This window comes from Paroedura picta, chromosome 18 (genome assembly GCF_049243985.1).
Source record: "Paroedura picta isolate Pp20150507F chromosome 18, Ppicta_v3.0, whole genome shotgun sequence".
Taxonomy (NCBI): Eukaryota; Metazoa; Chordata; class Lepidosauria; order Squamata; family Gekkonidae; genus Paroedura; species Paroedura picta.
Window position 1 is genome coordinate 10,012,559 of NC_135386.1, and position 27,283 is coordinate 10,039,841.

At 47.5% G+C, this 27,283-nt stretch overlaps 1 protein-coding gene across 4 annotated transcripts in view; it reads right to left on the bottom strand.

The window, feature by feature from the left end:
* IL16 (interleukin 16) overlaps nt 1-27,283 on the bottom strand; it is a 69,052-nt gene that overhangs the window by 25,142 nt on the left and 16,627 nt on the right. For 2 of the 4 annotated variants that reach the window (XM_077317655.1, XM_077317653.1), the window contains 12 exons: nt 19,136-19,532; nt 16,999-17,135; nt 16,164-16,296; nt 13,980-14,088; nt 10,544-10,683; nt 9,125-9,235; nt 7,440-7,554; nt 6,260-6,333; nt 5,934-6,147; nt 4,312-4,429; nt 2,409-2,541; nt 948-1,032 (listed from right to left, as the gene is read on the bottom strand). In XM_077317655.1, the coding sequence (XP_077173770.1) occupies nt 948-1,032; nt 2,409-2,541; nt 4,312-4,429; nt 5,934-6,147; nt 6,260-6,333; nt 7,440-7,554; nt 9,125-9,235; nt 10,544-10,683; nt 13,980-14,088; nt 16,164-16,296; nt 16,999-17,135; nt 19,136-19,444 (1,678 nt within the window). In that variant the 5' untranslated portion in view covers nt 19,445-19,532. Of the gene's footprint in view, nt 1-947; nt 1,033-2,408; nt 2,542-4,311; nt 4,430-5,933; nt 6,148-6,259; nt 6,334-7,439; nt 7,555-9,124; nt 9,236-10,543; nt 10,684-13,979; nt 14,089-16,163; nt 16,297-16,998; nt 17,136-19,135; nt 19,533-23,336; nt 23,898-23,926; nt 24,067-27,283 lie in introns of those variants that run through there. The other 2 variants (XM_077317654.1, XM_077317652.1) reach the window with 2 other exon arrangements.

Consider the following 27,283-nt stretch of genomic DNA (forward strand, 5'->3'; position numbering starts at 1 on the left):
ACATATTCACACCAGCTCAGGATTCTTAAAATCTGTTCAGCCAGTGTGGCCAAAGAGCTCAGGGAGGGGAGAGCAATTATGGGTCTGGGGAAGGTGGAAACAGGAGGAGCCCCGGTCATAAAAATCTTTGCCAGCTGAGGCTCACTGCACAGGGGAGCGACTGGAGACCAGAGAGGTAAGTACGCTCATTTTAACTTAACTGGATTGCGGGGTGGAAGGGAGCAATGGAGCAACAGTTACCTGCCCCAGTCCTGTTCCTGGCTCAGCGGAGTAGACCGCTGGGCCACTTCTAGCCTGGGGGAGTGGCAAGAGGGCGGCGGAATGTGATGTCACATTGGGAGAGAGCGTCTGGGCGATGTCACTTCTGATGACACGTGACTTCCAGGGGCGTGGCAGGGAGGTGTGGCCTGCTGACATCACTTCCAGGGTTTCTCGAAGCCCGAAAAAATGTTTCAGGGGGTTCTCGGTGGTAAAAAGGTTGAGAAGGGCTGCTCTAGGATGTGGCAAGTCTGAATGATCTTTTGAAAACGTCTGGCAGTTTTTCGTTATGTCTGACTTTTATATTCCCAAACGCACAACCTAAGTTCTTCGTTGCACCTCAGATGGCTTCCCCTAAAGTATGCCCAACACCTGCTATATTCTACCTGGTTATAGACTGCAGTCCATTCAGGCTTTTCTATCAGGCCCTGGAATATCCTTTCTCATGCTTGTTATTGTTTTTGTTGTTGTTGTTGTTGTTATTGTTATTGTTATTGTGCGCTTCCTGAAGACCCAAAAACTTGCCCACCACTTTCAGAGTCCTAATGAAAGAGCTTATGCCACTGTTGGGGTCTTTATTCCTAATGAACCCACACTGTGTCCTCCCCCCCCTCCCCCCTCCCCTCTTTTCCTTTCTCTTGTATTTCCAGGTTATTTACTGACTTGTTCAGCCTCTAATCCTTTTGTACCTTCAGGACTCCACTGAGGCCTCTCTCTCCCAAACTTGTTCTCCACCGCTTGTGAAATGGCTTCTTTCAGCTGCTGTTCGGAGACCTAGGAAATGTTAAAAGTCATCTAACCATGCTGACAGATTCAAGGCAGGCAGCTTATGGGCCTTGTTCCATTTTGTCCGCGGAAGAGTGCCTGCGCTCGAAAGCTCACACCTTAAATAAATCTTTGCTGGTCTTAAAGGTGCTGTTGGACTCAGTGGTTGTCATCTTAACCATGCTGTGCGTTACAAAGTTGTGTTTAAAAATAAAAACAAATCTGATTTTATTCCCGGTTCCAGATCTGTCTTCCTTGCACACTTAAAAAATGGAAGTTCTTTATTATTCCCTTTTAATGGAATTTCCTGCTTGCACATAGATTCTTCAAATCAACGTTATGCTGGGCTCGGGGGAACAGTTCTCAGTCCGTACTGCTGCCCTCCTTCCCCTGTCTCAAAATGACCAATGATGGACCTGACGGGGGGGGGTGGAAAGGGGAGGGGCGCTGGTCATAACAATCCTTGCTGGCTGAGGCTTCCTGCACATGGTAGGGACGAGCCCAGAGAGGTAAAGACTCTCATTTTAACTTAACTGTGTTGGGTGGGGGGGGGGGGGTTGGCAGGGGTGACAGAGCACCAGATGCACCACCCCCCTGGTCCCAGACCAGTGAAGTTGGCACCTGGGCCATTTCTGGCATTCAGGGAGCGGGAGACAGTGGAGCATGATGCCACATGCGGTGGGAGTGTCTATGTGATGTCGTTTCTGGTTACATGTGACAGGGAGGTGTGGCCTGCTGACATCACTTCTGGGGTTTCCCGAAGCGTGAAGAATGTTTCAGGGGTTCCTCAAGGGTAAAAAAGCTGAGGAAGGCTGGCTTAGAATGATTAGTTTCCGGTTATACCATGCTTTTCACCAAGGATTTTAGTTTGGTCCATTGCATGATTAGCATTGTGGCAAGTTGTACTTACTACCATTAGCCAGAGAGAAATTATGTATGTAAAGGTGTAGATCAGGGGTAGTCAAACTGCGGCCCTCCAGATGTCCATGGACTACAATTCCCAGGAGCCCCTGCCAGCGGGGGCTCCTGGGAATTGTAGTCCATGGACATCTGGAGGGCCGCAGTTTGACTACCCCTGGTGTAGATGAAGCCAGGTGATTTGGGGAACAGCTGACTCCTGTTTAGGGAACAGGAGCACTTGCTTTAGGAAGCTTAGGGCTGATCCTGTGTTGAGCAGGGGGTTGGACTAGATGGCCTGTATGGCCCCTTCCAACTCTATGATTCTATGATTCTGTGATTCTGTGACTGGGTCTACAAGCCTGGTGTAGCTTCTGGGACAATTTAAGAAAAGTGAAGATTGGCTTTTAATGCCTAATTTGTGAGGCAAAGTTCTTCCCAGTCCTCCTAACGCCAGCCACGGTAGCTCCACAGAGATCTTGTCTTACCTGCGGATCAGGGTGCCTGCTGATTATCATTTGCACAATTCCAGGGTTGCAGTGGCTCAGGACCGCATGGACCTCGTTGAGTGTCATGCTTTGAACAGATGCCTCGTTGATTTCTACAATTTCATCTCCGCATCTTCCCAAAAAGACAGAAGGAAAAAAAGAGTTTTTTAAACACACCAGCAATCTTTCATCGATATGAGGCTGATGATTTCCAGACAAGCTGGATTATAATTCAGTAGCATCTTAGAGTTCAACAAGATTTTGGGGGGGGGGGTATGAGTTTTCAAGCTTCCTTCATTGAAACCTGGTAAAATCATAATTTTGGACTTGGCTGGGTCCTGAGTCTCTCCAGACAAATAGGGCTGCAGAGTAACAAGGTGTTTTGAAAGTGTGCAGTTATTAGTTACGTTTGTGGGTGAGGCACAGATCCAGACTCACAGCACTTTGAGGTTTAAAACAGAGATAATCTTTACAGGAAAGATTATACATGAAAATGTATCATATTCAACTGCTTCGGTCAAAAGCTTAAAAAATACAAGGGAAGTTACAAGGGAAGCTTAAAAAGCTTCATCTGCTTCAGTTATTGTCATGACTCTGTCAGGTAAGCTTTGGGGCTTGTAGGGGAAAATCCACATAAATCCTGGGGCACATATAGATTTCTCCAAGCAAAACCCCTTCAGGATTGCACTCGAAAGCTCACACCTTGAATAAATCTTTGTTGGTCTTAAAGGGGCCACTGGACTCTGATTTTGTTTTGTTGTGCTGCTTCAGATCAACACAGCTACCCACGTGAATCTACCTTCAGGATTGTTTCAGGCAGTGGGGGAGTAAAGCACCTTGTCTGTTTGCACCATGGCCCCGATCCTAACTGGGCACCACATGCACAGAGGAACTAAAGAGAACTCACCACTCGGGGAAACTTGCTTAGGAGAAGATCTAGATCAGGGGTAGTCAACCTGTGGTCCTCCAGATGTTCATGGACTACAATTCCCATAAGCGTTTGCTGGCAGGGGCTCATGGGAATTGTAGTCCATGCACATCTGGAGGACCACAGGTTGACTACCCCTGATCTAGAGGACATGCAGAATACACAGCACTTGCCCTTCTCATACAGCTGTTGCTATTTCACACTTGCTTGATTTCTCTGCAAGTTCCTCCCATAGTGTCTTTAACAGGAACCAGGCCTGTGCAGTGATACATGCTTTTAAGATCTGCTGCGTACCCACAGTTTCCTGCCGACTGTCCTTTCACTGTCTGATTTAGCTGAAATTCTTCCCGCTGTGAATATGGGGAGCATTTAAGAGCAGCTCACAGTATACATTGGGCTAGTGGTGTTTTGGATTTTTTTTTCCTCCAGTGTTAGTTGTGGAAAGTGCACAGTGTCTGAAAAATTATGTTTGGCATGGCAAGAAGTTCAGTAGTGTTGTTAATAGGCAACTGAAGCACGGAATAGTTTTGGGTTCAAATGGCCAGAATCGACACAGTAAACATCCTAGCACTTGATCCAGGTACGTGAATTAAGGACACAAGTTGATGGGCTTGCCTTTCCCTTACCCGGTGGTCCTTTTCCTGTATGACAACTGATTTTTTTTTTAATCTACAACTTTCAGATTGGATTAAACTGACTTTTAACAGATGTGCATTTCAGGGCCGAAATTCACATTAAGTTTTTTGATGTGACGTGTCCTGCTTCAATTCCATCACACAGAACGTCACTGGGATTTCATTTCCCGGGACAGCGGGAAGGCTTTAACCTCCCACCCCGTGTCATTTTCCTGGGCATTTGGGAAATAAATCCTCAGATGCACATGTGCAACTAACTGCTGCAGTGTGCCAAAAACATAATGTGTAGTTTCACCCACTAATGCCCCTGTGTCTTGAGGAAGCCATTCACTTGCCGTACCTGAGCCTTCCATCCATGTGAGCCACAGAGCCTGGAGAAAGGGTGTGGATGAATATTCCCGATATGCATTGGAAGGAAGGGATGTTGCACAAGGCGATCCCTAGGCCAACGCCAGCCTCTGGGAAACAGTCAGAAAGACAGAGGACAAATTTGAGCTGTAAACATGAGCCTGAACCGACTTGCTGGTAGGGCGGTATAGAAATCAAAACACACACACACATATAGAAGAAGGAGAAGGAGAAGGAGAAGGAGAAGGAGAAGGAGAAGAAGAAGGAGAAGAAGAAGAAGAAGAAGAAGAAGAAGAAGAAGAAGAAGAAGAAGAAGAAGAAGAAGAAGAAGAAGAAGAAGGAGGAGGAGGAGTTGGCTCTTATATGCTGCTTTTCCCTACCTGAAGGAGGCTCAAAGCGGCTTACAATTGCCTTCCCATTCCTCTCCCCACAACAGACACCCTGTGGGGTGAGTGAGGCTGAGAGAGCCCTAATATCACTGCTCGGTCAGAACAGTTTTACCAGCTGGCTGCATGTGGGGGAGCGCAGAATCGAACCCGGCATGCCAGATTAGAAGTCCGCACTCCTAACCACTACACCAAACTGGCTCTCATACACATATACATGCATGCACACACACATAAACAATATCATTTGATTTTATTTGGGGATTTTTATATTGCCCCTCTTGGACTTTGCTGTCTCGGGGAGGCGTACAACGGATCGGATAAAACAATGAAAAGTATTTTCAGCTAATGGACATTAGTACCAACAGAAAAGGCTGAAGTGAATAAAGTGAATTCCAGGAACAAATTGGGGGGACAAAGGGAGGAGCGGGAGGGAGGCCTGGAGTTTTAATATTGATGTTACCCTGTTATCCATAGGCCTGGTGGAAGAGTTCCATCGTTCAGACCCGGTGGAACTTGGCAAGCTCCAGCAGGGCCCTGATCTCTCTCGGGAGCTCATTCCACCAGGCCCTGGCTCTGGCTGAGGCCAGGCGAATTTCTTTAGGACCAGGGATCCTTAAGCTGATTGGTGCTGCTAGATCTGAGAGCTCTTTGGGGGGCCTTTTGAGAAAGGCGGCCTCTCAGATATGCAGGGCCCAGACTGTGTAAGGCCTTGAAGGTTAAAGCCAAACCCTTGAGCTGGATCCAGAATAAATTGCCCATAGTGATGAAGGGAAGTTGCAGCCACATTATGGCAGCCCCAAATGGTTTTCAAGGTCACCCAGCTGGCTGCACGTGGGGGAGTACAGAATCGAACCCAGATTAGAAGTCCACACTCCTAACCACGACACCAAACTGGCTCTCTGGACTTCTTTGGTGGTCTCCCATCAAGTCCTAACCAGATCCAAACCTGCTTGGCTTCCGAGAGCTGGTGTGATCAGGCTAGCCTGGTCCACCCAAATTGTCCATAAAAGCCACTCAATGCAAAATCCTGCAAATGCTGATGCTCTACTTGTTCTCCTTCAAATAAACCTGACACCTAGGGCTGCAGCCTAAGGGTCCTGCTGAATATGGGACCGCCTTGTTGTATTCGTGCTCCTCTTTCAATACCATTGACTTGTGGAAGCAGATGCGGCTGCTGGTTCCACTCCCCGGTGGTGTAATTCTTTTTTAAAAGAAATACCCTCACCTTTGTTTAAAGAAACCTCCATGATGATCCTGTCTTTGGGATTGGTAGGGTTCAAGGGGAACGTGGTGTTCCCTGCGTCGAAGGAGCTGTTTTCTTTGGTGATGCACATCGAGGCACTCAATGACTGGCAGAGGTGGGACGATAAATAGTTGGCCGCGGAGTGTGGCGCACTGAGGCTAGTCCGCACCGTGAGCGTGAGGAGACCTTTCTTGGCCTGCTGGGAAGAAGGCACACAGGGAGCCATTCATTGAGACCAGCTGCTGCTGGGGGTGTTTGTGGAAGTAAAAAAAAAAAAAGACAGAGGCGACGTTGCGCAGGGACATCACCTTGAATTTCTGCAAGGCTTCGTAGTGCGTTAGGCCGTGCATGGATTCTCCATTCAGTTCCAAGATTTCATCCCCTGTGGAAAAAAGTAAGAGGTCTTGTTAGAATCACAGAATCATAGAGTTGGAAGGGGCCATGCAGGCCATCTAGTCATAGAATCACAGAATCATAGAGTTGGAAGGGGCCATGCAGGCCATCTAGTCATAGAATCACAGAATCACAGAGTTGGAAGGGGCCATCCAGGCCATCTAGTTCAACCCCTTGCTCTACGCAGGATCAGCCCTAAGCATCCTAAAGCATCCAAGAAAAGTGTGTATCCAACCTTTGCTTGAAGACTGCCAGTGAGGGGGAGCTCACCACCTCCTTAGGCAGCCTATTCCACTGCTGAACTACTCTGACTGTGAAGATTTTTTTCCTGATATCTAGCCTATATCGTTGTCCTTGTAGTTTATACCCATTACTGCACGTCCTTTCCTCCATGTGGGTATGGTCTCCAGTTCAGACTTTCTCAACCAAGGTTTTGTTGAGATTGCAGATTCTGCAATCACAATATGTAATCCCAAATTACCCGATTGGATTTGGAAGCTCAGTGAAGGAGCTCCTGTTACCCGAATTGCGCCTACATGTGTCCTGGGACACGTGTATTTGAGCGGTGGGGAGATTCGCTAAATTTTGCGAGAGGTTGGGTAACTAACGTTAACTGATCAATTTGCCTGTGTTTACGAGGTCGATGACACCCGAAGGAACTCAAGGCAGACACGTTGGTAAATGGTAAAACAATACATATAGGCTTTATTGCAAGGGTCCTGTCATAACACTCCGGAAATGGATGTTTTTTGACTCCCTATCTTCACTATTCTCCACCTCCCTTTTGTTAATATCCATAGTTCCCAGACCTGTTGTTTCAGATGGCCAAATGCTTATCTTGATACATTGACTCCTTTGAACTGTGCCTGGTTTGAATTCCCAGAGGAGGAGGGAGCGAACCCCTATATTGCTTGAGTTAAGCTTTGTACTTCAGTCCTGACTATGCCTTTGTTGTTGATGTTCCATTTTTCTTAAAGAAACTTTCATTCTATAGGTTACTTATTTAGAAATCGAAATTTCTCACAGATGGATTGAGCCCGTTGCCGTGTTGGCAGTGTTGAACCTGAATCACACCCAAAAGCAGCCTTATCTCACCTTCTTGTAGCCTTCCATCCGCAGCAGCAGCCCCTCCAGGAAAGATGGTCTTCACATAGATCCCAATGGGGCCATAAATGCTGTCTTTTCCTCCAACGATGCTGAATCCTAACCCCTAAGTGGACACAGAAGCCAAGACAGGGAAAGGACACGATTGAGGGTGGTCAACCAATTTGAGCATTTTTAGTTAAATAGTCATGTGCTTGCCTTGAGATTACACTGGGGCATTGAGATGGAGCAATGCATTTAATGCTTTTATTGAGATGGTTATTGTTTCATGTTTTATAGTTTTATTTATATTTATTTAAAGTTAATGTACTTTTGGTTGTTCCTGTTTTTGTTGTACACCACCCTGAGCTGCTAGGATAGGCAGTATATAAATTAAATAATAATAATGATGATGATGATGATGATGATGATGATGATGATGATGATGATGATGATGATGATGAACCAATTAATCCAATGGATTTTTCTTGGCATAAAATGACTAGCAGACACCTTTGCAAGCCATTCTTTTCTCCTTAGAGGAAGGGAGAGATGAAGATGATGTGCTAGATAAAGTCATCTCAAGAAAGTCTCAAGGCAAGTAAGAATTTATGATTTAATTTATAATTTAACAAGCAACTCTAACATTTATTTCTTTAATTTATATACCACCATACCCAACAAACTGGCTCAGGGCAATGCCTATGTTATCATCAACAAATCATCAACAAACATGTTATCATCAACAAAGTTCAGTTATAAAACCTGAAATAGATAAGTTGAATGGCAGTTTGCTTTAACATCCAATGTCAAAAAGAGAACAGCAGTATCAACAGTCTCATAGAATCATAAAGTTGGAAGGCACCTCCAGGATCATCTAGTCCAACCCCCTGCACAATACAGGAACTGACAACTACCTGCCTACACATAGTGACCCCAATTTCATGCCTAAATGATCTCCCCTATCAAAAATCTCCAGAATTCAGCCTGGCTTGGAGAAAATTCACCTACCATTGCATAGTGGCAATCATCAATTCACTGAGAATGCAAGGAAGGGCCACAAGGGACAAACATTGGCACATCCCTTCCTGCCCACCCATTCAAACTATGCCTAAATTAATCAGCATTTCTGTCAGATGACTATCTAGCATCTGCTTAAAAATGTCTTCCAAAGAAGGAGAACTCAGCAGCTCCCAAGGAAGCCCACTGAGGAACAGCTCTAACTGCCAGGGACTTCTTCCGGATATTTAGCTGAAAATTGTTTTGAATTTATTTCATCCTATTGGTTGTAGTCCAACCCTCTGGGGCAACAGAAAACAACTCCATCCTCTATAGAGGGATAGTCAACCTGTGGTCCTCCAGATGTTCATGGACTACAATTCCCATGAGCCCCTGCCAGCAAACGCTGGCAGGGGCTCATGGGAATTGTAGTCCATGAACATCTGGAGGACCACAGGTTGACTACCCCTCTATATGACAACCCTTCAAATACTTGAAGATGGTTATCATATCACCTCTTAGTCATTTTCTCTCTAGGCTAAACAGATCAAGCTCTCTCAACCTTTCCTCAGCTTGCACAGTTTTAGATTAAATGTTCTTAATGAGCACCAAGTAGAATTTCTGTTTTGCAGGCCATTAGAACAGTCCCCCGACAATTTTGTGCCTGTTCCACCAGGAAGGATAAACAGGCATCTCACCTTTCCTTGGCCTTTCATTAAAACAATGTTGGAGATGACAGAGGCCTGTGGGCCACACGAAGCTTGTAACAGCTGTGCTGTGCTTAGTGATCGTGATGATCTGGAAAGAGGCTGTATCAGAAACAAGAAATGATTAAGGAACAGGGAAGAACGGATGGAATAGCAATCAGCAAGTAATTTGGTAGAGTCGGCTCTGAAGGGCTGTTGTTAAGCTATTTAAGGAGCTGAGCTGCACCTGTGTGCTCACTAGTGACACCTAGTAGTCACTCTGAGATTGCAGTGGAAAAAGCACATGGCTGGGGATTCTTTTTTTTAATGTAGGCTCCTGCCCACTTCCTCTTTCCTCAGGAAGAGCAGATCTTTGTGTGTGTGCTTTGCAAATGCAAACAAGCAGCCATTAGGATTAGCTCTCTCAATCTGCTGATGTGTGACATGTAGTCCGCCTGCAGCCTAGCCACAAGAGGCATGCAATGTATTTCTTTTGTAACTACTCTCTAAGCTTTTGTACTTTGCTTCAGAAAAGAAACTGAAGCAGATGAAAATGATATGTTTTGTAAATAATCTTTCCTGGTAAAGGTTTTCTCGTTTAAACCTCAAAGCACTGTAAATTTGTATCTGTGCCTCATCCACAAAGGTAACTAATAACTGTATACTTTCAAAATGCTCTGCTGCTGTGCAGCTCCATTTTTCTGGAGGGATTCAGCCAAATCTAGTCCAAAAGTCCCAATAGGAACTGTTAACTCAGCGCCACTGGAACGGATAAACTGCCTCTAGGATCCGTAATCTAGCCACCAGTGACTGTTGAAGCTTATCCATCAGATGTTTGGTTTGACACACAACCAATGCATTCTCGACATTTCTTAAGCAAGGCTGTGTGTGTGTGTAAAGTGCCTCCAAGTTGTAGCCAACAAACAACAACCTGTCATGCAGTTTTCAAGGTGATTTGGAGCACTCATTTTGGGTCTACTGTCCTCTGCTGCTGTTCCTGAGCTATTCAGATCCCTTTGTTGGATTTGGTAAAAGGCAGCTTACTAAGTTCAGCAGAGGCGGAGAAGAGCCAGCTTGGAGTCGTAGTTAAGAGTGACAGCTTCTACTCTGGAGAGCTGGGCTTGATTCCTTGCTTCTCCTACACATGCAGCCAGCTGGGTGGCCTTGGGCTAGTCACAGCTCTCTAAGACCTGTTCTTGCTTAGCAGTTCTCTCAGAACTCTCTCAGCCTCACCTCCCTCACAGGGCGTCTACTGTGGGGGGAGGAAGGGAAGGCGATTGTAAGCCGCTTGGAGACTCCTTCAAGCAGTAAAAAGCAGCGTATAAAACAACAACTCTTCTTCTGCTGCTTGTCCACCAAGCCAGCTGTGTCCCTTGTCCTTTTCTGACATTGGCAAGTGTAGCTGTCTGGTGGATTTCCTCGGATGCTTACAGGCGGTCTTCCCGCTGAACAATCCAGCTGCTGAGAGACTGACTTCCTGTTGGTGTAAAGAGAATGGGCCTGCCTGTATCGGGACATGGTCTTCTTTGAGGTAGGATTCTCCATTTCCCCTATCCAGTATGGACTCACACCTGTAAAAGACACAAGGTATGGAACTGTTGTTAGGTAATGTTCACCAGCAGATGAAAGAGAAACTAACAAGCAAAGCCCCACTATATTTGCAGGCACCTGAATCCTCTTGTTCCAAATCTCCAATTTCAAAAGGTACTAACTTAGTACTACTAAGTGTTAGTTACAGTTAAACAGAGATCACATCAAGATCAGAAGATGTCATAGGCTAGCGATCCCCAACCTGTGGGCCGTGGACCACATGTGGTCCGTCAACTAATTGGAGGTGGGCTGCGAAGGACAACTTCTTCCCCGCCCCCCCCCCCGCCCTTTACAACACACTTCGGGTGTCCTTGTCTCCCATCACTCCCAGATGGGACTATCTCGTTGCAGAGAAACAAGCTCAGGGTTCCCATTGATTTGTCATTGTCAGGAGTTAAAATCTCCATGAAAATAAAATGTTCCTTATGTTCATTGTTGTGGCATGTCTGTATCTTATTTTGAAGGGATGTTTAAACATTACCAGAGCGATCAGAGAGCGTTAGGGCAGTGGTTGAGAGTAGAGGAGTAAACTACACCCCCCCCCCACTGGGCCTCAGTAAGATTGTCAAGCGTTGAGTGGTCCCCAGTGATAAAAAGGTTGGGGACCACTGTCATAAGCCACTGTCTACCACTCTGTTCAGACCCCACCTGGAGTCCTGTGTGCAGTTCTGGAGGCCTCGCTTCAAAAAGGGACGTGGACAAAGTTGAGAGGGTTCAGAAGAAAGCAACGGGAATGATCAGGGGCCTGGGGACCAAGCCCTAGGAGGAAAGGAGGAGGACATGGGAACATTCAGCCTGGGGAAGACACGGCTCTCTTTAAGTATCTGAAAGGTTGTCACTTAAAGGAGGGCAGTCAAAGGTTCCTGTTGGCAGCAGAGGAGAGGACCCCCAGGAATGGATTTAAACTTTGTGTAGAATGATCTAGGCTAGATATCGGGAAAAAATTTTTCACAGTCAGAGTAGTTCAGCAGTGGAATAGGCTGCCTAAGGAGGTGGTGAGCTCCCCCTCACTAGTATACCTTTGTATTGGTCTCTGGAGTTGACAGCGATTTTGCATCTGGCTCTCAGCACATGTCATCTCCGAAGGGCAATCCTGAGGATTGGTTTTGCGTCATGCCGTTCACATTTACTTCGGAGATTTGGGCGTTCAGTCCTGCCTCCCCTTTTATTTTGTTTGGCACGTGCCCAATAATACTAATTCAACGTCACCCACTTGCAAAACATTGGAAATTATCGGTCTGCTGAATTCCCCCCACTTGGTCTCGTGTCTTGCTCTGATCGCCAACTTCCCTCCCCATCCCTTCTTCCCCCTCCGGTGGGAAAAGTTCCCAAGTGGTCCTCTTTTCCATAGGCTGCGTGGCTCATTTCCGCACGCCCGGCCTTCTCCGGAGCAATGCCAATTCGAAGACAGCTTGGGAGAAAATGGTGCCTGCTTAGACCTTTGTTTTAAGTTTGCCACTTAAAACAGGCGAGCGTCCTGTATCAACAATCCCCCCCTTCCCCCCATATAGTGCATCTTCTTCGTCTTCTTCTTCTTCTTTTTCTTCTTCTCCTTCTTCTCCTTCTTCTTCTTCTCCTTCTTCTCCTTCTTCTCCTTCTTCTTCTTCTCCTTCTTCTCCTTCTTCTACTTCTTCTTCTTCTTCTTCTTGTTATTTTAAAAACAGTCATTATGTTAGGTCACTCCTATGTCGTAGAACTGGGGTAGTCAAACTGCGGCCCTCCAGATGTCCATGGACTACCATTCCCATGAGCCCCTGCCAGCATTCGCTGGCAGGGGCTCATGGGAATTGTAGTCCATGGGCATCTGGAGGGCCGCAGTCTGACTCCCCCTGTTGTAGAACAAAAAAGCTTTTTTTTTGTACTTTGGGAAAGATGCATAGCCCCCCTGCCTAAAACTGACCACAGCTCAATTTCTCTTCGTGAAGCTGACAAAGAACATTTGTTAGAGGGGAAAGACAGAGAGGCAGTGTGTGTGTGTGTGTGTGTGTGTGTGTGTGTGTGTGTGATGCTTGTGCTACTTTGGAACTACAAAGTAACATAATCATGTACACGTTTGTTTGTTTGTTTTTAAATACAGCCTGGAGTGGAGGAGGGCGGGCAGACACACAGCACTGGTCAGGTCTCAAACGTCACCGTTTTGAGGTGGGAAACCGTGGAAGATGTCAATGCAACTTTCGAGTTCCACTTTAGGGAACTCGTGTTTTCTTGGGATTCACAACACACGTGGCAAACTGGGAGCTGTGCCTGAATCAGGAGATTCTAGTGTAAAAGTTAGGACATTCCACGGAGCTTTATGGGTGCTGCTTCAAAGCTTTGAGTCACTGCAGAAACAGCCTATGAGTCTATGAACAAATGGAGGACAAACAGACAAGCTGAAGGAAGAGGGAGAGGGGAGAACAGGAAAGCAGAGACCGCATAGAGCAGGGGTACTCAAACTGCGGCCCTCCAGATGTCCATGGACTACAATTCCCATGAGCCCCTGCCAGCGAATGCCAGTTTGGTGTAGTGGTTAGGAGTGCGGACTTCTGATCTGTCATGCTGGGTTCGATTCTGCGCTCCCCCACATGCAGCCAGCTGGGTGACCTTGGGCTCGCCATGGCTCTGATAAAGCTGTTCTGACCGGGCAGTAATATCAGGGCTCTCTCAGCCTCACCCACCTCACAGGGTGTCTGTTGTGGGGAGAGGAAAGGGAAGGCGACTGTAAGCCGCTTTGAGCCTCCTTCAGGTAGAGAAAAGTGGCATGTAAGAACCAACTCTTCTTCTTCTTCTCCTTCTCCTTCTCCTTCTCCTTCTCCTTCTCCTTCTCCTTCTCCTTCTCCTTCTCCTTCTCCTTCTCCTTCTCCTTCTCCTTCTCCCTCTCCCTCTCCCTCTCCCTCTCCCTCTCCCTCTCCCTCTCCCTCTCCCTCTCCCTCTCCCTCTCCCTCTCCCTCTCCCTCTCCCTCTTCCTCTTCCTCTCCTTCTCCTTCTCCTTCTCCTTCTCCTTCTCCTTCTCCTTCTCCTTCTCCTTCTTCTTCTTCTTCTTCTTCTTCTTCTTCTTCTTCTTCTTCTTCTTCTTCTTCTCCTTCTCCTTCTTCCTCTTCTTCTCCTTCTTCTTCTTCTTCTTCTTCTTCTAGTCCATGGACATCAGGAGGGCCACAGTTTGACTACCCCTGGCATAGAGACAGGACTGGGATTTCCCTTTCCTGTGAGGCCTCATGCGTGGCCACATTAGTGCATGTGGGCAGTCCCTATGCTGTGAAGTGTTAAACACCAAAACCTCCTTCGCTGACAAACTTACTGGCCGAATTACTGCGTGTCCTCTGGCATTTGGCTTTTGTCTGTAGAACGGAGCCGTTCTGCTTGTCCAGGCTTGTAGCCGGCTCTGCGCAAGAACAAGCTGACGATTCCTGCAAGGGAAGGAAGAGATTTGGGGTAACCCCCGTATTGAATAGTGGGTTCAATAAGGCGCAGAGTCGCTTCTTCCCCAAAACATCAGCTCTTTATCGATCACGCCCTACTGGGCTAAACAACATCCCTCCATCCAAACTTATAGCAGACTGGGTCCAATGGTATTTATACATCCCCATGCTAGTGTTAGGATCCAAGTGCTCAATCTTTGTTACACCGCATACAAAACACTCCTGCCGGTGCACGGAGGGCCCCCTAGTGGCATGTCGTGGAGCATACATAGCACCCTCAAAGCAAAATGAAAGGGATGGGTGTCCTCTCCTGTTGATACACCCATGAATAGGATTGTTAATGGCAGCTTGGTGTAGTGGTTAGGAGTGCGGGTTTCTAATCTTGGCGAGCCACGTTTGATTCCCCGCTCCTCCCCCTCATGCAGCCAGCTGGGTGACCTTGGGCTCGCCACAACACTGGTAAAGCTGTTCTGGCTGAGCAGTAATCTCAGGGCTCTCTCAGCCTCGCCCACCTCGCAGGGTGTCTGTTGTGGGGAGAGGAAAGGGAAGGCGATTGTAAGCCTTTTTGAGACTCCTTCGGGCAGAGAAAAGCGGCATATAAGAACCAACTCTTCTTCTTCTTCAGTAATCTCAGGGCTCTCTCAGCCTCACCCACCTCGCAGGGTGTCTGTTGTGGGGAGAGGAAAGGGAAGGCAATTGTAAGCCTCTTTGAGACTCCTTCGGGCAGAGAAAAGCGGCATATAAGAACCAACTCTTCCTCTTCTTCTTCTTCTTCTTCTTCTTCTTCTTCTTCTTCTTCACTTTGAGAATTGAGCAGTCTTGTTTCAAGAACAGCTGATAAGGTTTGCTAACTTTTTTGCTCAAAGGGGAGCAAGGGCAGGCAGCAGCCAAACATTTCTGCACTTGGGTGGACTCCACACCAGGTCAGGGCCTCCTTCCCTCCCTTCCTCCCTCTCCCTCCAGGTTCTGCCTGTCCCCACAGGGAGGGCAGGAAGCAGCGTTCCAGAGTGACTGGCAGGCAGCTCAACCTGTGAAGCCCCATCCCAAGAAACATTTGGCCTCTGATCCCCAGCAGGTCACAGGGAAGCAGCGCTCTGGGGAACACCAGGTAGATAAATACAGAGCCTAACAACACTTACCATTTGGCAACAAACCATCATCTGGCAACAAACAATGAGGTCTAGCGGCTTGAACTCTCATTTTGATTGGTACAGTTAGAGATCCATTGTCGGGAAGATTGGCTAACAAGTGGAAGCTTTTCTGCAGCACATGGCACACAAGTTGAGTGAATCAGGAGAGATCAGGGCCCTGTTGAACTCTCTGATTTCCACAGGGCCTGCAAGACGGAGCTCTCCCACCGAGCCTATGGTGGAGGCCGGCTGGATAATAAATAACATTTTACCCAAATCTTGAACCTCTCTCCCACCCTTTCTGCCCTCCTTTTCTCTTGATTCCTCCGACCTGGCTACAGGTCATTATTGTTAGCTGATGCAACAATGATAATTGTGGGTTTAAATTATTTCAAACTATTTTAGTATTTTGATTGTATTGTATTAAATTTTATATTGTGTGAACTGCCCTGAGACAGTACCACTGAGAGGGGCAGTATATTATTTATTTATTTATTTATTTATTTATTTATTTATTTATTTATTTATTTATTTATTTATTTATTTATTTATTTATTTAGATTTATATACCGCCCTCCCCGAAGGCTCAGGGCGGTTATAAATCCCCAAATAAATAAATAGTCCACTGTAGTTGTTCATCTCTCTCTCCCCCTCTTAAATGCTTGGAAAAGATGACTGTAATGGAATTGCCATCACCTTCCCCCACCCCCCAGCAAACCTTACCCTAGAAGGTCTTCTTTTGGTAGCTATGCCTAACTGCCTCTCCCATAGCTGAAATTTAACATTTTGCAGCATGGGGGTGCAGAGTTCAGGAAAGCTGCACCTCTTGAATCCCTGCCTGTTGGGCCGTTGTTAAAGGAGCAAGGACCTTGCCAGGACCGAAGGTTCAGAGTGTGTGTGGTCACGGGACAGGAGGATCTACATGAGGCCTACCTTGTTAGCGACCACCAAATTGACCAAGCCTTTTGCAGATTGAATAAGCGATTCAGCCTCTCTGCTGGAGAGTTCTTTCAGAGATTGCCCATTCACTGTCAGGAGTTCATCTCCAAGGCTGAGACGGCCATCCCTGTAACCAAAGATAAGGGAACAGAAGTGTAATTGGACATCTGAACCAGTCACAAGAAATTGCCTCACTGGCACAGGATCCGTTTCCTCGCTGAAAATGTCTGGATTCCCAAACAGAGGAGACCTGGATTCAAATCCCACTGCTGTGCAACTCACTGGTCAGTTGGTTTCTCTGCCTAACCCACCTGTCATCTCTTTGCCGTGTGGCTTAACACAGGTGGCTTCCACTTGCCCCGTAGAAAAGGAATCCCCAGAAAACCCAATTTCATCCTTTCAAGTAGAGTCATAAGGTGACCAGATTGTCCCACTTTTGGAGGGACATCTGGGGGCACCTGGCAAATTGTACTGATGTTGAAATTAAAAAATATATATATTACAATACTATTTTTGCATTCTATGAAAAATCTTGTTGCTCCATACAGACCAAATGCTGGCCCCACGTTTATTTAATTTCTATACCAATGATATCGTGAGCCATTTCAATAACTTGAGCTTTCATCCTCCAAAACTTGCTGGAAGACGCATTTCAGTTCTTCTGTATGCAGAAACCATCGTGGGGAAGGATAGGGGCATTGTGTGCTGCCCTCAATTCCTTGAAAGCAGTCTTGTTTTAACAAGTGCTGAGCCCTGGGTAGCAAAGCAGCATCGAAAGGTAAAGAACTCAAAGGGTTCCCATTTGTGATATTGAACATAGCAAGCATACCTGTAGGCAGCTCCTCCGTCGACCACTTGGCTGACTGTGAACTGCTTCCCCAAAACAGAGCAATTGGGGGCCCTGGAGACTTGGATACCCAGCCCTTCAGTCCCAGTAGCTATGCACAGCTTCCAGATGCAGCTTTCCTGGTTTGGAAGACAAGAAGGCGTATCTGAGGGAAGGAGCCGTGCTCCTGGAATTCGTGGAATTAGGCATGATTTCCGGGTCCTGAGAGGTCCTAAATAGAGTTAAACTCTTCTACACTAGCTGGAATTAGCTGGTTTAGATCAGAAAGGTGTCACCCTCTTAGGATTGCCCTGGTAAGAGTCAGCAAAGCGAGAGACAGTGGGGTAGAACTCCTTGTTGGGAGCCTTAAAAAGGTAAAGGTAGAGGTATCCCCTGTGCAAGCACCGGGCCATGTCTGACCCTTGGGGTGACGCCCTCTAGCGTTTTCTTGGCAGACTCAATATGGGGAGTTTGCCAGTGCCTTCCCCAGTCATTACCGTTTACCCCCCAGCAAGCTGGGTCCTCATTTTACCGACCTCGGAAGGATGGAAGGCTGAGTCGACCTTGAGCCGGCTGCTGGGATCGAACTCCCAGCCTCATGGGCAGAGCTTTCAGACTGCCTGTCTGCTGCCTTACCACTCTGCACCACAAGAGGCTCTACACTGGGAGCCTTAGTGGTGTTTAAAATGACACAGTGGGTGTGTGTTGATTTCCATTGCTGCATTTGTGTTGTGTATGGCTTGGGATCTACGGCCGAAGAGAAATTGCAGGAATATAGAAACGATGAAACTGGCAATCAGTTCATAAAACTTCAGGAAGGCAGGAAAAGACATGACATTTCGGAGAATGCTAATATGTTGGGAGTATCTCAACAGGACTTCACTCACATGCACCGAGAACTGGTGAAGTGCATAGATATTTGAGCCTGAGGAACGTGATGCCAGATTAGGCCAAATCAGAATCTTCCCCTTTAAACAGCTTTGTTTGCCTCTGCTCTTGAAGACGTAAACACCTGGCCTGAGATGTTGCTTGAAATAACCATGATAGTGATTGAGAAGCATTTATTTTTTCTTCTAATGGGGCTGCCACGACAGAAGAGTTCTAGAAGAATCTTCCGGGAGGACTTTTTAGAAAGGTGACTTTGTACTCATTTTAGCAGGCCATATGAGAAGCAACAACTTGTGTCATATCTATTAGCACCCAACCTAGCCACCATGATCCACACAACGGTCACCTCGAGAGTAGACTTCTGTAACTTGTGCTCTCCAACTGCCCTTGAAGCTGATCCGAATACAACAGCTGGTCCAGAATGGAGCGGCATGAGTCCTCGATGGAGTCCTCGATGGAGAGCATGTATTATACAGAGAGCCAGTGTGGTGTCGTGGTTAAGAGTGGTAGCTTCTAATCTGGCAAGCCGGGTTTCTTTCCTCACTTCTCCACGTGCAGCCAGCTGGGTGACCCTGGGCTCATCACAGCCCTGATATGGCTGTTCTCACAGAGCAGTCCTGTCAGAGCTCTCTCTACCTCACAGGGTGTCTGTCTGTTGTGGGGAGGGGAAGGGAAGGGGATTGTAAGCCGCTGTGAGACTCCTCCAAGGCAGAGAAAAGCGGGGTATAAAAACCAACTCAACTTCTTCCTCTTCTACCTCCCAGTTGTGCTAGCTCCAGGTAAAGGTAAAGGTAAAGGTATCCCCTGTGCAAGCACCGGGTCATGTCTGACCCTTGGGGTGACGCCCTCTAGCGTTTTCATGGCAGACTCACTGGTTTGCCAGTGCCTTCCCCAACTAGCTCCAGATTGGAGACCAAATCAAACATCAATCCCTACAATCAAACCCCTAAACCAGGCTTTCCCAACCAGGGTTTTCTGAAGCCCTGGGGTTTCTTGGATGGGTGGGAATTGTAGTCCATGGACCTCTGGAGAGCCACAGTTTGCCCACCCCTGGATTAAAGCTTTGGACAGCAGCCATTTTCCCTTGCTGCGTTGCTCAGTGACGCTGATACAGCCAAGCAACAGAAGTGAGAGACCCTTGGCAAATGAACAATCCCTCCTGGGAATGCTTGCCAGGATTTGATCCCTGAATCTACAAGCGGAGCAGTCTGACATGAAACTGGGGAATGCCCAATAGCTGGCAGCCCCTTACCTTGACAAAGAACGTTCTTTTCATGGTTTTGGCACCGTCCCCGGGGGCAGCTCTCAGCTGCATCATGCCAGCGATCATCAGAGGATCGGGAGGGTCCGGGTCGCTCGATGAGGGGCGTGCCATTTGGAGCCGAGGGCAGGGGTCGGTTTCCTCATGGCCCCAGGAGGCCTGGGTCTCGAAAGGGTTGGGGCACTTCTCATCCGGGCTCGACCCCCCATCGCTGTTCTTGGCGTTGCAGAGCATGAGGGAGCGCGAGATGGAGCGCAGCGTTTTGGACTTGCGGCCCTTGGCACTGTTCTGTCGATCCATCGCCGAGGACCTGGGGCTGTCCTAGGCGTGTTAACGCTCCCTGGCTACTTCGACGCCTCGCCTCGTTTTATTGCTGGTTAACATCCCGCTGGAAGAAGAGGGGAAAGAGGAAAGGATTTGTAATCTGCGGGATCTTTTGGCTCCCCTGCTTGTCAAACCCAATCCCCAGCTGCAAATTTGTCCGCTAGACCAGGGGTAGTCAACCTGTGGTCCTCCAGATGTCCATGGTCTACAATTCCCATGAGCCCCTGCCAGCTAACACTGGCAGGGGCTCGTGGGAATTGTAGTCCATGGACATCTGGAGGACCACAGGTTGACTATCACTGAGCTAGACAGAGGCCTTCAGTTGAGGGGCGAACCAGGAGCTACCTGGTGACTGGGCAATTCTGTTGGGGGGGGCATTAAGTGTTAATCTGTGATTCTCCTTTACTCTTCACTTCTGAATGACATCTGCTCAGGGACCCTGGCTTGAAAGAGGTGGCCTCAACCAGGGCCAGGGCCGGTGGAATGAGCTCCCAGAAGAGGCTCTGTGGAACCGGTTTAGCAGAGCTATTCCACTGGGATCATGGCTGAGGCCAGAAATAACCTCGACCACGGCTAGGGGAGGAAGGGAATGCTGAAGACCAGCACTGGCCATAACCTTGTCCGTTTGGGTTTTTAGCCAGAGGCATAAATTATAGGAGTCTTAAAGTGTAATGTTTTAACATTTTGAACTTGGCGCCTGTTTGAAATATTATCACCCACCTTGGAGGGCAGAACATAAAGGTTCAAAATTGTGATTATGATTGAGATGGTTTACGTTTTTCCTCACTGTCTCCAGGGATCAAACAAACTTCCTGTTCTGGCCTTTTCCACTTTTGCAATCCTGATATTTTGTTTGTTTGTTTTTTTGGGGGGAGGGAGTGCATATCTAAAAATATCCACAGAACTACAACTGACCATGGGTCAAGCCATGATGAGCACACAGGAGATAATGAATCCGGGTTTCTAGCTGGGTAATGTGTGAAAAGGCCATTAAGTAATTCTCTATCTATTCAAAGTGAAGAGTGTTTTGAGGTTGTTGTGCAAATGGTCTAGTCTGGGGGATGGGGTGTCTGGTTAACCCTGTCCTCCATAGCCACACACACAAACTCAGAACTACAAGAGCCAGTTTGGTGCAGTGGTTAGGAGAACGGACCTCTAATCTGGCATGCCAGGTTCGATTCTGCGCTCCCCCACATGCAACCAGCTGGGTGACCTTGGGATCGCCACGGTGCTGATAAAACTCTTCTGACCGAGCAGTGATATCAGGGCTCTCTCAGCCTCACCCACCCCACAGGGTGTCTGTTGTGGGGAGAGGAATGGGAAGGCGACTGTAAGCCGCTTTGAGCCTTCTTTGGGTAGGGAAAAGCGGCATATAAGAACCAACTCTTCTTCTTCTTCTTAAGGATCTGTTTTCCTTACCGGGAGCTCGGATGGGATATTAAAGATCTGCTTTCCTTAGGGCAGCACCTGTTCTTTGAAAATATGTCCATATTGAAGGAGCGTAATAAACATCCCTACAGACTGTCAGTCTTGCAGAATAAAAATTAAGAATAAGCAGGCGCCAGAAAGAGAAAAGAACTATTTAAGCTCCCCTTCCCCAACCCTCTATAACACCAGAATCCAATGCTCTCCCAATTCCTAAATGCTGCAGCCAGTAGACAGGAAGTAATTAAGAGGTGATGCAAAGGGAAATTGCAGAGAGAAGTGTTTTGCTGGGGCGAATATCCTTCTAAGTAAAACATAGAGTATAGCTGGGTATTTATGGAGGGCAGAACATTAGATGAAGTGCCAGACCTCTCTGCCTGCCCACTTAAATTGCAATTGCCAAGCGGCTGCAGCAAAGAAATGCCCAGGATCCGGCTTATGAAATTTTGGCATCACACGTCCTCTGGGCTCTGTCCTCCAAATACTGTGCAGCTCTTCTGGAAACCCTGAATAATTCAGGACCAGCCCATCCTGGTCTGGAAGGGTTCCTGCAAGGGGAAAAGGCGGATTCCCTCGTCAATCAGGGCAACGGTGCCTCCACAAGAGAAACCATGTCCCTGACGCTGAAATGGATCCAGCCACTTACTTTGAGCAGGATCCACTGATCCCTTTTGAAAGAAAATCCCAGTCGTTGATGAAGAATAGGATAAAGGTTCACTTTTGGATAAAGGCATAATACTGTGCCGATTAATGCTTTGAAACAAGGGGAAGGGAAGCTTGCTTGATGTCAGAAACCCCAAGTATTTCTGCCATTATCTCTGCTGTGTTTTAGTGTGTCCACCTAGCCTGACCTGTATGCCCTGATATAACCCAGATGCCTTCAGGTTGATTTCCTGCCGTTGTATTTTATTTTACCAACCTCCCCAAACATTCCTTACCTCCTCTCCCTTATTGCCCTCTATTTCCCTTCCCGTTTGTTTCCCTTAATTCCCACATCTTCCCATCCCTTGATGCCTGGACTGTTATCTTCATATTATGATTTCTTTTGAACTGTGCCTGGTTCAAGTTCCCAGGGGAACTATATCTCCTACCCTATACTTTGTGAGTCAGTTCTGACTATACCTTCAACATAGATGCTTGAATTTCTAATAAATAAACTTTAATTCAAAAAGTTTGCTTATTTATAATTTGCTCTCACATTTGGTCATGGTTTTTTAACATTGGACGAGGCCACCTTACTTTATTATTATTATTATTATTTTGGATTTCTGAGCTTCCCCTCTCCAAAAAGGTCTCAAGGCGGCTTATGACATATGAAAAAAAATCCCGATACAATAATAATGCTTAAAAGCCCTAAAAATTAATCTAAGTCACTCTGCCCCTGGTTTCTATCATCCTTTGATTTGGACGTAGCTTGAGGTCACCACAATCGGCATAGCTTACTCTGGCCATGCAGCCAAGATCTTCTTAGGAGGACATCTAGTTTTTGGATGCTGGAGGAACAATGCAGATTTCTGAGACAAAGCACCTTTGTATCTGCTCCTACATGTCGCTGCTGGATGCGTCATACTCTATAGCAGCCCTTCTCAACTGTTTTACCAGTGAGAAGCCCCAGAAGTGGTAGAATTGTGCGGAATCTGGTTGAGGAGCACAGCTGTGGACATGCCCAACTAGGGCTCCTCCCCTTCCAACCCCCTCCAGTCCCATAGCTATCAAAATTAATTAATTCCCATGCATTTGGGAAACCCTTCCAGGGCCATCAAGAAACCCCAGGGTTTCATGAATGCCTGTTCTATAGTCATAAGCAGACTTCCAGCGACATGGTCATTATAAACCTTCAGGGAGGGACTTTTCTCACCAAGAAAACTTGCCCAATAAAGAGAGTTTCAGGTGGCTACCTGTGTTTATCCGCAGAAGAGCTAGGTTCAAGCCCAAGAGGACCTTAAGAGACACGCAAAACTTTCGGAGTATAGAGAGTTTACCCTCCCTTCATCAGATACATTTGGCTCTCAAAAGCTTTTGCCCTGGAAACATTAGAATCATAGGATCATGGGGTTGGAAGGGACCTCCAGGGTCCTCCAGACCAACCCCCTGCATAATGCCCACCCACAGCGACCCCAAGTCCATGCCCAGATGATGCCCCCCTCCCAAGAAAGCCAGAATCCCCAGCCAGTCTGGCCTGGGGGAAATTTGCTTCCCAACCCCAAGGCAGCAATTGGCATTTCCCTGGACATGCAAGGACGGCCACAAGAGCCAAGTACGGACACAGCTTTTGTTGCCCACCTGTTGGAATTTAAGAGGCACGGCTTGCAGAAACGGATGTGCCTGACAACATAATAAAGAGAAAAGAATCGTCTGTCGTAACCACTCAAGGAAAAGATCGGTTCGGCAGGCAATTTGTTCGATCAGAGGCAGTTAATTATCTTGAAGACTGTGAGCCCACCTGATTAGCCCGATGCGATCCTTCATCAAAGCAGCCCCTGTCCTCTGGTGAATTCGGGGCTGGTTGCGCTTCCTTCTCTTTCCCACATCCCAGCGCAAAACCGTCTTGCCTTTCGTAATCCGAACCAAATGTTCACTGTTTCACCTCTCTGATGATTTTCCCCGTCCTCCCTTTTTGTGTGAAATCATTGCAACCCGGTTTGCTCTTTCTGTAAACAACGTCGGTTTACATCTCGGCTGGCCACCGGATACCGCATCTGCAAGACGTCGATGGCATGTCACAATGCAAGACAAAACCGGGGGACATTACTCTTGACAAAGCTGTGGGAATGCCGGACCTCTTCTCCGCTTGCCGGGCGGTTTTCTGTCATTCCGTACGGGCGATAGAACTGTATGCATCCAATTTCGAAAAGAAAGTCTTTCTTTCTTTCTTTCCCCTTGTATGAAACTGAAATTATTAGATAGGTCTCAGGCCGTCCAGTCTACATTCCTTCTACATTCAAGTGGGCAAAGCTAGGTTTTACTGCGGAAGCAGAACGGCACATAACCACGCTTTAAAAAAAAAATAATAACATTTTGAAAGAGACTTACAACAAAGAGGCAGAAAAACCAGGCTCCTTCAGAAGGCTGTTTTTCTTCGCAGGCCTGGCGGTCCGACTTTAAGTGCAATAATTGGAAACACACCCTCCGACCGTCACATGACTCGGTTTCAGTAATTCCATGCAGGACGACGGGGCAAAGCTATTGTTTCTCCGCTGCACATGGTCACTTGAAAAAAAAAATTGATAAGGGAGCCCGGCAAAGCTGTGCGTTGAGGGCATCAGTCCAGATGGCCCTTCCTGGAAGTGACGTCCTTTATTGCTGAGGGTTGCTCCCCGTGCCCCAACTTCGTGCCAGAGATGGGGCAAAGGCTGTTCTCCAGACAGTCAGATTGGGGGGTCAAAAAGCACCTGCAGCTCCTCTGTGCTGAAGCAGAATGTGTCCCTAGTGAATCTAGGACCATCTCCTGTGATGGGCAGTTTTCCTCCACTGCAATGACACTTCTGAAATTCTCTTCATCCAATTTTCATCCTGAGATTAGGGCAGCCTTTCTGAACTTTTTTACCATTGAGAAGCCCCTGAAACATTCCTCAGGCTTTGGAAAACCACTGGAGTGGAGCGATTGTGCAGAATATGGTGGGAAGTGTCGCTGTGGACACACCCACCTGGGGCCCCTCCCCATCCCACCCCTTCTAGGCCCATCAATGGCTATTTTGGGAGAGCTGGGGTCAACATGACCATATATGGTCATATCACCCGATAAATGTTTAACAAATCTTTTAAATATATACAAAATTCACTCCCACCCATTCGGGAAACTCTTCCAGGGCTGCCAAGAAACCCCAGGGTTTCACGAAACCCTGGTTGAGATAGCCTGGTCTATGGATTCCAAATTGCCTAGCTTGGTGTAGTGGTTAGAAGTGCTGACTTCTAATCTGGTGAGCTGGATTTAATTCCCCACTCCCCCACATGCAGCCAGCTGGGTGACCTTGGGCTTCCCACAGCACTGATAAAGCTGTTCTGAGCAAGCATTAATATCAGGGCTCTCTCAGCCTCACCCACCTCACAGAGTGTCTGTTGTGGGGACAGGGAAGGGAAGGCAATTGTAAGCCGCTTGGAGACACCTTCAGGTTGAGAAAAGCGGCAGATAAGAACCAACCCTTCTTCTTCTCTTCCCATGGAAGCTAGTTCCCAGGGCCGAGTGGAGAAGCTGCTAACCTCATCTGAGGTTGACCTGAGGGCAGGGCTCAGTATCGGAGCTCAGCTGGCATGGGAAGCTTCCCAACCAAGCTGCCCTGGGCCCTTCTTACCCTGCCTCTTGGTGGGTTTTCTGTTGGGGGCTCCCTATAGTTGTTGCAGCCAGCCTGCAGCACCCACCTGAGAACTGTGAGGTTCTGTCGATTACTTCTAATGAGCAGAATGAAAATCTCTTTATTGAAAGTGTAGTGAATTAAGCATCATGGGATGCTTGCTAAGACTAAAGATCCTACCCCTACAGGCCTCCATCCAACAGTTTTGGCACAAAGGCATTTTCCTGACTAAATGGCCATGGCAGATGCAGGTGCCAACAAAGTCCCAAAGACGGTGGGAAAGATGGCCATTCCCACAGCTTCAAACATGGGTCTCCTCCATAAATCCTGGGTTGGCTAACTACATTCACACCTGTGCTAATCAATCAACAATGGATCAAATGCTCATCCGGGATCAAAGACTACAGTGATATGCAGCAAGGCAGGTCAAGTCTCCGGGGAGGGCGGTATATAAGTATGATAAATAAATAAATAAATAAAGTGATACAAGCAATACAAGGCGAAAGTATAAAGTATGGTTATGACATCAAAAAAGTCCATGGCAAAGCAGGTCAAGTAGTACATGGCAAAAGCATATGGTTTTGAGAAGAACATTCCCTGGGTCATTATGCATCACAATCTCAACCAGCATGTGCCTTGGTCTCCTGTCTGGTTGCACAGGCCTCAGCTAGCTTTAAAGGGGGATTAGGCTCTTCTGTCCTTCTGTCCAGGCTACTTCGCTAGGACCACTAAATGGAAGCTCCACATCCTGAGACGGTATACCAGATTCTGGAAACAAAAAGGACCAAGCCTTAGTCAGAGGCTTCTTGGTGAAGCCTGGTTGACCACTTCTGGAATCAAAATGCTGGGCTAGGTGGACCATGGGCAGGAAGCAGAAAGGCTCTAGTTAAAGACATTCTTAACTCCTCCTCTCCCACCCACAGATCCTCAGTCTCCAACGTCAAGCTCACTTAACAGCTTTTGTTAGCCAGAACATTCCTGTCGTGGCCCACGGGCCCTACAGAAATGGGTCTGCTCCCACTGCTGCACATTCTTCCCCCACTGCAAGTCCTGCATTCAAGAGATCATGCGCATGCCGCAGAAAGAAAGCCTTAAGAGGATATTGAAGACTCTGATTTAGGCCTTTGTGACATCGCGACACAAACAGCAAATATACAAGCATGCATTTAATCTTGGCGTATTCCAGACAGAATGACCATGAGCACGTTTGCTTAAGAGTCGCTTGGCATTCTCTACAATGGACGTCTACAAACTTGTGAACTGTCTGCACCTGCAGAGCACCCAGATGAGACACCAGAACACCCCCTCATTGCTTCGATCGCCCAGAGATCTGCAATTCGCTTCTTCACAGACATCTGTGGCTCTTTCCATGGGGGCAAAAAATCCCTCTGCCACCCATAAGAAGAAGAGTTGGTTTCTATACCCCACTTTTCATTGCCCAAAGGAGTCTCAAAGCATCTTATTTTGACATTCCCTTCCTCTCTCCACAGCAAGGACCCTGCAAGGTAGGTGGGGCTGAGAGACCTCTGACAGAACTGCTCTGTGGGAACAGCACTATCAGGGCTGTGATAAGCCCAAGGTCACCCAGCTGGCTACATGGGGAGGAGTGGGAACTCAAGCCCAGCTTGCCAGATGGGAAGCTGCCGCTCTTAACCACGACACCACACTGGCTTAATGACGTCTGCACAGACCTTCTTGCGGAAGTCACTGCCCAGTGATTCTTCTCTTATTGGCACCAAATTGGGACCAAGTGTGCTATCCCTCCTGGAATAATGGTTAGCCCCACAAAGGCCAATCTGCAGGTGACAGAGCCCTGGGGGGGAAGCATGCAAGGATTTTCGTTCCAAAGCACCAGGGAAGAACTGGGCCCAACCCTTCTATGCTTGCACAGGGATGCTGTTCATGCTGTCCCCTCTGGGCTGTTGCCTTCTCCTGGGAATGCCCTGTGGTGCTGTTATGGGGTCAGTTCCAAAACTTGCATTCAGCCATGCAAAAACAAGCCACTAGTGCAAGGGTGGCCAAACTGCGGCTCTCCAGATGTCCATGGCGTACAATTCCCATGAGCCCCTGCCACCATGCTACATGGGAGTTGTAGTCC